The following is a 9,091-nucleotide window of genomic DNA, read 5'->3' as shown; positions in this document are numbered from 1 at the left end:
GTTTATTTCTGTAATTACACCTGCGCCTTCATAGTAAATGAGTCATTTTTGAATGATTAGAACTGCTACGCAGCTAGGCTGAATGAGCGCTATTAAGGTGAAACTTAAGGATCTTGTTGATTGCTTTATATTTTCAAAACAGAACCGCATTTATCGCATTCATCCCAGATTAATCCACTTTAATCTGGGATGAAATTAGGTTACAGTTGGAATGGTTGTTGGACCATGGATGGACCGATAAATAGAGTGTTTTCTTCACTTTGACAGATTGAAGCAGAACTAATAATTCTGCAGACTTGGCAGCTACATCCTGCCATCACTCATGGTCAAGATACAAAGATACTCGATCTCACGCTCATGAGCTTTGCTTTGATCTGGGAACGCATATTTAGAAATACAATCACCAGATAACCTTCCAAAGTCTCCCAACAAAATGCTTCAGGGGGACATGATTGTATCCAGGGATGGGTGACATGGACAAAGTTTTATCAGGATATTTGGTGGTACTATTGGTTGTAACGATAAACATGACAATACTATTTATTTTTTCTTTTTGACGGGCACAATAAAAAAAAACTCACAAAAACACACCGCTCTTGAAAATCATAACCATCTGTAATACACGTCTTCAGGACATAAATAAGTGTGATGTGTAATACTAAACTGCACACAGTATTTGGATTTACTCATATTTCCACATGTATTCTTATGTATTGATCTCATCAGTGGAGAAAATGGTAAAAATAGAAATTACGACAATATGAACAGCTTTGGGGGAATTGAAACATCATTAATTGAAATGTATTGTGAAGACAATAACTCAAAACTTTCTATAAGAAATTTACCACGAAAAAGGAARAACAATACGATAAATGCCCCAGCTGTAGCTTTTTCTCCAGGTTCACAAAATGGATGTAGGTTCCTTCAACTTCACAACTGAGGCTCCTCAATTGTCTGGAGAATCCTTTTCCGCCACTTCTAGCTTAAGCGTTCCCAGGAAAACTACAAAAATATTCATGGTTTTCTTAAATAAATCAAAGTGGCAATAAATGTGGAAACATGTCACTTGATCTAATGAAAACCCCAAACAGCAAATCTATCCAACACCAATAAACACAGCCTGAGGCTGAGCGCTGAGATTTATTTTCCTCCTGTCATAACATGATTAGAAGCTCATTAATAAGCCACACATTGCACTGGTCATGTTTTCCTATTAGGATGAATGGAGGCGCTCTTGTTTTATTCCCAATCAGTCCCACATACATCATCCAGCTGCTGTAAAAACTCTCCAGAGCATCAGATGTAAATTAATCTGCAGCTGAAACATTGAGGGACGTTTGCTGAAACTGCAACACGCAGCATTTCTGTTCACTATTTTAATGAAATCAAAGTGGATTTGTTGATGTGACAAAAATATTTCTCATGATRCCAATCTCTGGTTTTAAAGGTTTTTTTTCTTGTTTTGCTTCTTCTATAACAATTAGATTGTGTATCTTTGCTGACAGTTTGAAGGTAGTTTATGTAGTGATTTGTACACTTTGGGACTAAAATCTGAAAGAAATTCAGGTCGATTGTTGCTTTGTTTTAAGCAGAATTTCTTTTTTCTTATTGGAAACTGATATTCAGTGACCCTCAACATTAAAATCAAGTTGGTTTTCTGTGACACATCGACCTGAAGATGTGCAGTCCTTGTAAAAGAAGAAAAAACTCATTCCTCTTGATAAAAAAAATCACTTGACTGAAACACCAGGAAGTAATTGCTGCTGCCCATTAACCTGAGAGGCATTAAGGAAATTATTAACATTGTGAAATATTTAGGACAGCTGCCAATTTTCCCAGGAGGAGATAAACCAAAAAGCTTCATCAGAAAGGCCTCAACTAGCATGCTGCAGGTTGAAATTACACAATAACAGTACAAGCCAAGAGAAAAGCCTCTTCTCTATATAAAAAACACATCGGTAGCATGACTTTGTGAACAACAAGACTACGGAAACGAGGTTGTTTTGACAGATGAGATCAAACAGGGTAGCAGCAACGATCCTAAACGCAGCAGCAAATCCTCCCCAGAAAGAAAAGAGTTATGGTGCTGCAGCGGACGAGCCAAAATCCAGACCTGCATGGGGCTGATTGAAATGCTGAGCTGGGGCCTTGAGGGAGAAACAAATGTCTGCAAATCTTAATGTACTGAAGCAACTTTGTAGTGAAGAGAGGGTCAAAACCCCTCCACTACGATGTCAGAGACTGAAGTAGTGCAGAAAGTGGGTTGTTCGTGATTTTGAAACAGCTTTTAAATTTTTTTAAAAACGGTAATCTAGAATTTGTTGAAGTTAGATTTCAGTGGGTTTTTTTTAACTAGATGAAGAATAAATCTTTTATCATCCCAATTTATATGAAACCCTACAAAAGAAGGTGCACTTAATGTTTTCCATGAATGTGTGTGAGTGCCAGTCCAAATAATTAGCTTTTACTCTAAACATTAACTATTGATGAGCAGTTTGAAGTTCAATTGCGAGAGGAAAGTTTATTTTCTGAAATAAGTTTTTGGTGTAAATCACTTGCAAAAAAAAAAGAGAAAAAAAAACAGAATAAGTCCGCTTTAAAAATAGTTTTAAAAATCCACCTAATCCAACATCTAATGTGCAAATTAGAAAAACTTTCTGAAAAAATATGAGTTGAATATTGAATGCACTATATTTTTTTATCAATATGGCTTTAGATGCATAGCACCAAATAGAGGAGAACTGGCAAAAAAACAAAGTATTTAAATAAAGTCTGATTGTTTTATTTTATGGTTTGCTTGTATGAAACTAGACTTTCATGTAACCTTTTAAAGTGCTTTTATTTGATTTTTTCCACCCAGACTTTAAGAAGGTCTTGCAAATTTCACTTCGGACTTTAGCTTTTCTTTTCCTCGTTTTCCGTCGAGTCCTTGCACCTGACCATGACGGCACACTGGGCAGTGTCTGCTTAAGGAAAGTGACAATATGTCCATCCGTCCGTTGTCTAAACCCGTTTAACCCTGCAGGGTTACAAGCTGCACCCTGGTCAGGTTACCAGCCCATCACAGGATAAAACAAAGACGAAAAGGATAAACAAGCACACACTCACTCATTCCTAGGGATAATTTCATCCAACTCCAGTTTGTTTGCCTAGAAAGCCTGATTCGCTTCGGGAGGTGTGAATGCGCAATCGAACTCTGGTCTGTCTAAAAACCCAAGTCTCAGTTCAGAAGTGAACTCTGGTGCAGCCTGAATGCCTATGTGGATGCAAGTAGATAAAAGACTGCTCCAAAAGAGAGGAGTGAACTACAGAGCAGGGCATTCTGGGTAAATACAACCAAAACAAATACGTTAATCTAGTACTAGGAAGAGAAATGGCTTGCCGTCTTTTACCAGAACCAAAAGAGAAATCCTTCAACCACTAAAGTCTGATGCCATTTACGTTTCGCGAAGAAGAAAGTTGCACTCAGTGTCTTTTTATGTTGTCATCTTATGTCGTTCTTGGTGTAGCGCCACCACAGGTGAGGGGTGGGAACAGGTTTCTGAAAGGGCTTGGTTCACTTGACAGTGCAACGTGAAAGCAAACCGTACCAGTTGAAAATGTAATAAATGCTGCCATTTTGGTCCCCAATCAAACCAATTCTACCAGACTATGAGGTGGGACCACAACCTGAGTAACCTAACAGTCCTGTTTTTGGACTGTGGGAGGAAGCCAGAGTACCTGGAGAGAACCCACGCATTCACAAGAAGAACATGCAAAATCCATGCAACAGTGCAACCAACTATCAACTGCGAAGAGAAGATGTGCTAGATTTAAATAGTCTAAGGATCTGAGCAATGCATCATCCTTTAGCCAATAGCTCTTTGGGAATTTACCCTGTTGGTGATAAAATATGGGTTTCTGTACAATAAACTGTTATCTTTGGTATTTTTCTTTAATGTAACTAAAGAAATAGAAACATCCCTGTGAGAGGAAAGTAAAGAAATCCACTAAAATGATCCGGTACAGGATTGAAGATGAGCAAGAAAGGAACGGTAGTCCAACTATCCCGATGTAATATTTATCAAGAGCCCTTTAAAAGATTACATAAAGCTCTGATTCCTTGGAAGCAAAGTTGTTAGAAACTCTTTGTTGAAATACAAATTTATGATCAGAAGTAATCTGGAGGAATGAGTCTAACTACGAATAATGAAAAATGATGCCACAAACAAAAAAAGTAACTATGTCAACAGGACCTTCTTTTAATACTTTTACAAAAGTATTCACACCATTTGACGTTTTCTGCTTTTTATCACATTACAATAACAAACATTACTGTATTTTATTGGGATTTTATTTCAGAGACCAGCACAATGTGGTGCATAACTGGAAACAGGGTATCTGCAGATCTCAGTAAGTCGAATTTAACACTTTTTAAGACCTTATTAATCCCACCATGACTGAAATTTAAGACAGAAAAAAAATATAAATGAAAGAGGGTTGTTCAGGGATTTGGCCACATTATACAACGGCGTATTAGGGCCATTGCAAATAGAAAAGAATGACGAGTAAATTTATGCAGGAAACTCAGAAATTTTGAGATTAATGTCAAATTTTCTATAAAAACGTGGAAATTTCTGAATGTTTCCTAGAATATTTCCAACTTTTCAAGGTCAGAAATTTCCAAGTTTTAGATAAGAAAATCTCTGAGATTAATCACAAATTTTCTGATCTTTTTCTAGTAAATTTTCAACATTTGGAGCTCAGAAAGTTACAAAAGAAATTCTACAAAATTTTTAAGATTACTCTCAAACTTTCTACATTTTTGGTGGAAATTTACTTTTCCTTTTTTTTCTATCTACAATTATCCTAATCTGCTGTCACAGCATTACAACTAAGCACAGCAAAAACTTCTGAAATGTCTGTTCTGTCTGTTGCATACCGTGTGTTGGGTGACACATCTTAAATTTTTGCATCATCCTTTAGCTGATTAAACTTAGAGTTAATAGCTCTAAGTTATTAGAGGTTGTAAGGTCAAACTGTACTTTTTAATGAATTTAAGACATCTTAAAGCCTTAATTTTAGCTGCATGAATTTAAGACTTTTAAAGTCTGTTTAGAGTTGCTTTGGTACCATAATAAATGAAAGACCAGCCAATATTTTGATGTTGGAAACATCTAATGCTTCAACTGTTGATTTTTATTTTTTATAATGTAAAGCACTTTGAGCTGCCTTGTTGCTGAAATGTGCTGTGCAAATAAAATTTGACTGATTGATTGATTGATTGATTAAAGATGTTTTGGTCCTACAAAGTACTGACACTGAAAACAAATCCAAAGCTAGAATCTCACTGAAATTCCTCTGAGTTTAAGGTTGTAACTGGATAAAATGTGAAGTTGAAGATGTATGAATACCTTTACAAGCCACTGTGGTATAAATAAAAACTAGGGTGGAATTGTCTAATAAATACACATTGTTACCACATTAATATTTCTGAATTACGCCCAGCTAAGATGATGTTTTTATTCAAACTGCCAGCAGAGAGACTTGCAATAATTTGTTGAAAATTCCTGCATGATGTTGATTTGCGCTCTCGTATATTCTTTAAATTTCATGAAAATATACTGAAATTAAAACTGTCAAGAAGCAGCAAACCAGTCAGAGGAAATTAACAGGACCCTGCTCCTCTGCATTCAATGACCTCATCTTCTTCCTTCTGCCTCTGGTGTCCTTTCAGAGCCCTGACCTCCTGCCTGAGTTATTAAACCTCTAATATGAAATCCAATGAGTTTCGTTGGTCCGTTATGACCTGCCAGATGCAGTTAAGTAACCGGTGTGTGAATTTTCATYGGTCTCCGCAGGGGCGCAGCGATGGGCCACTGCATTGTTGATGAGCGGCTAATTCGAGTTTCCGGGTCGGGATGCGCGCCGCACACAGAGCGAGCCGCTGGGGAGCGTTCTGATTGGCAATCGTCTCACAGAGATAAGGTCTYGGAGATTCAAAGTGGCTCACAAGCAGAGATGGGAGTTCATCTTTGAGAAGCTTGTTAGTCTGAAGGATTATCCAAAGCCTTTCAATTTGACTGTCATTAGCCGAAATGTGATTGAATAATAGATGAGTTCCTGTGCGATGCGACGCTCTTCATCTTCGGTCATCTTTTGTGCATCCGAGCATCAAGCAGCTTCCCAAAACCCTGCCTGTCTCAGGTTCCCAGAGGGACAGTGTCTGTCCTTCACGTCTGCTCTTTGTTTCGTGTCCTTGTAAAAGCCTCTTCTTCTCACATCACTTTGAGTGATGCAGTATTTTCTCCACCTGTGGGACTAAGAGGCTGTCTCCGCTATCTGAGGAAATGAAACAGTCACATATCCGTCTCTTTTATCTGTCGCTGCCTATCTGTCTGTCTCTTCTTCCTCTTTTATGCCCACAGTCTTCCCTGATATCAGACCGTCATTACCTCAGCTTGCATTGGCGTCCTTGTCAGACTCATATTTCCCTTTAATTTTAAACAAAAGTCCTCTTCAAATCGGCCTCAAAAACCAATTTCACCTTGTCAAGAATCTGATAAAGCACCCTGCACTCTAATTTCATTTAAACTTCACCCCATGTTCCCTTCATCATCTGTTTTCTTCTTTTTTGGTTACAAAACAGAAGGTATTGCAAAGAAAACCATTAGTTTCTTTCCATTCCCCCACATCCTTGCAATCACAAATCACAGCGCTTACAGTTTGCTAGAAATCGTGTTTCCTTGGATCAGAGCCCGTTCCGTTCTACATCCCATACTTAATTTTCTCCAAAACGTTCCTTTGCGTGTGTGTGTGTGTTTTTTTTTTTCTTCCTGTTTTCCCCTCTTCCCCTCTCAAACAAAATCCTTAGAAATAGCGTCCACAAAGTTTGGAGCCGACATGAGGATGGAGATGGTGCAGATGATGTTGAAGACGCTAAAYGCCACCAGGCACAGGCGGTCAATCACGGCGCCGGCAAATTTCCACTGGTCAGCCATGCTCTCGGTCTCGTCCTGCTCTCGGAAACGGTCTGCCATGTAGCGCACCTCCTCCAGGATGGCCTGCAGCTGCGGGTCGCCCATCACAGATGTCGAGCACCCTCCTGGTCCCCCTCCAAACCCCCCGCCACTAGAGACAGTGCTGGGACACCCCACTGTGTCCATGTTGGGAGTTGGAGGTGGRGGGGAGCTGCAGAACTGCGATGGCAGGTGAGGAGGCGGACTTCCTGCCACCCGTGGAGGCCCTACGGAGATGTTGTTCCTCTGGACGGGCTCCGACAGCACMGAAGAGTCCTCGATGCTCGGGAAGCCCATGTAGAGAAGGTTCCCGTTGTTGTTGGCGCTGGTTTGCAGGTGAGGGTGTCCCGCGTGGAGGGGCCCCGTCTGGAGAGGCGTCAGGTTCTGCGGGTGCAGCGGGTGGAGGGTTGGGTCGGGAGGGTTGGGAATGCTGCCGCTCTGTGATCCCGAGGAGCAGCGGCGTAGATGCGGGGCGCAGGGCGGTCGCTCCGGATCGTCGTTCTCCCCTGGCCGCTTCATCCTCAGGAACCAGGCGACCCACTGCAGCAAAACGAGACGCACCTGCAGGAGCAAAAAGAAACACTGAGATACACACCCTTCCACAACTACTCATTCTCCTGAAGAAATACAATCAAGGTGATCTATTATGCTTCCTTGAACATGTTAGGATCAGTCTTTAGATTATAAAAAAACATGTTCATTACATTTCTTGCACAAAATCATTCTTGGGTAATTAGATTTCMGTCTGCTCTGTTCTGCAGACTTCTTGTCATTTTAAATCCAAATAGCATTGAGTTGCTGGCCACGCCCCCTACTCAATGTTTACACTCACATGTGAAAATGGCTGCAAACAGATGTACAATTATATAACCAAACATCTTTGAAAAGCAGAAGTGGAGCCTCCTGCACAACAAACAAGAATGCAGCGAGTTGTTCTGAATAGTAAGTCAACAACAAAACACTTGTCCCTTCCAGCAGCCATTAAGCAGCAGTAAAACCAGCTGACCAAATGTGCTGAAGCTCCGCTTGGGTTGCTGGGTAACAAGGCTGGGCTTGACTGGGGTTGCTAGACGGCGGCGCAGTGCCCATTGATTGTGTCTGAACATTCAGGTGGTTCTTGTTGAAACATACCTGAAGAGTTGTTCAACTATTAATTAAATTAAGGGAAGTGAATAAAAAATGTACGCCAGGTTTTTACTCAWACTGCATTACTTTGTGTTGTTCAGCAAATGAAATGCAAAATGTGGTCTTTGTAAGGATTGGGTTTTTCTGTGTACTTATTWAGGTTTCTGTGTTCTGTCGAGTCTCTGTGTTGGCCCGTCTACCCCTTGWTTGTTGTTACGGCCAGTGGCCGTGTATGTTTTCTTTTCTTTCTTTTCTGTATATCTGCAGCTTCTAATCAAATTGACTCCACTTGGAAGTGGATGCAACCCTGTCTTCTTGTGCCACTCCCTGAGGCCTACAGCGATTGGCTCACCAATTGCCAGCTCCACCAATCCCTGAAGAGGCCTCCCTTTTAAAACCCCAGACTTCCTGGAGGAAAGTGCAGCTGTTTCTTTGTTCAGACAGCTTGCCACATTGTTGGGTGTTTGGTTGACTGCTGTAAACTTGCTTTGCCCCTTTTGCTAGCTTTTGTTAGCTCTGACAGCTTTTGTTAGCTTTGATAGCTTTGTTAGCTTTGATAGCTTGTGTAACTTGCTTTGTCCTTGTGGGGGATCTTTGTATCTCTGCTASAGGTTTGTTTTTGTTTAACCTGAACTTAAAGTCCATTTTTGTTTGGTTAAGATCTTTGGTTTGAAACTGATTGTTTTGTGGATTTTGTTTTATTTAGTACATTTTTATTGCAAGTCCCTACGTTTTGATTATTTATTTTTACCTTTTTATTTTTGACAAAACCAAACAATAAACCTTTAATTGTTAAACCTTTAACATCCAGGTTTCTTTAATGTTACTTCCCTTCCCCCTGGCTGAGCTGGGTTGTAACAATTGTTTAAACCTGATCGTCTCCCTGTGTATTCGATCCCACCTGTGTTCCCTGCTCCTTGTCAGATCCTCGTCTCGTGTCTGCCTACCGTCTCCCAGTTGTCATATGA

General features: G+C 40.2%; 1 protein-coding gene across 1 annotated transcript in view; it reads right to left on the bottom strand.

Annotated features, from left to right (window-relative positions):
- Positions 1-596: 596 nt before the first annotated feature.
- The window catches only part of chrna11 (cholinergic receptor, nicotinic, alpha 11), a 33,996-nt gene continuing 25,501 nt past the window's right edge, over positions 597-9,091 (bottom strand). The window contains exon 10 of the mRNA XM_017307556.1: positions 597-7,559. Coding sequence (XP_017163045.1) covers positions 6,837-7,559 — 723 coding nt within the window. The 3' untranslated portion in view covers positions 597-6,836. The remainder of the gene's footprint in view (positions 7,560-9,091) is intronic.

The sequence above is a fragment of the Poecilia reticulata genome, linkage group LG11 (assembly GCF_000633615.1).
Source record: "Poecilia reticulata strain Guanapo linkage group LG11, Guppy_female_1.0+MT, whole genome shotgun sequence".
Taxonomy (NCBI): Eukaryota; Metazoa; Chordata; class Actinopteri; order Cyprinodontiformes; family Poeciliidae; genus Poecilia; species Poecilia reticulata.
This window is presented reverse-complemented; position numbering and strand designations above follow the sequence as displayed.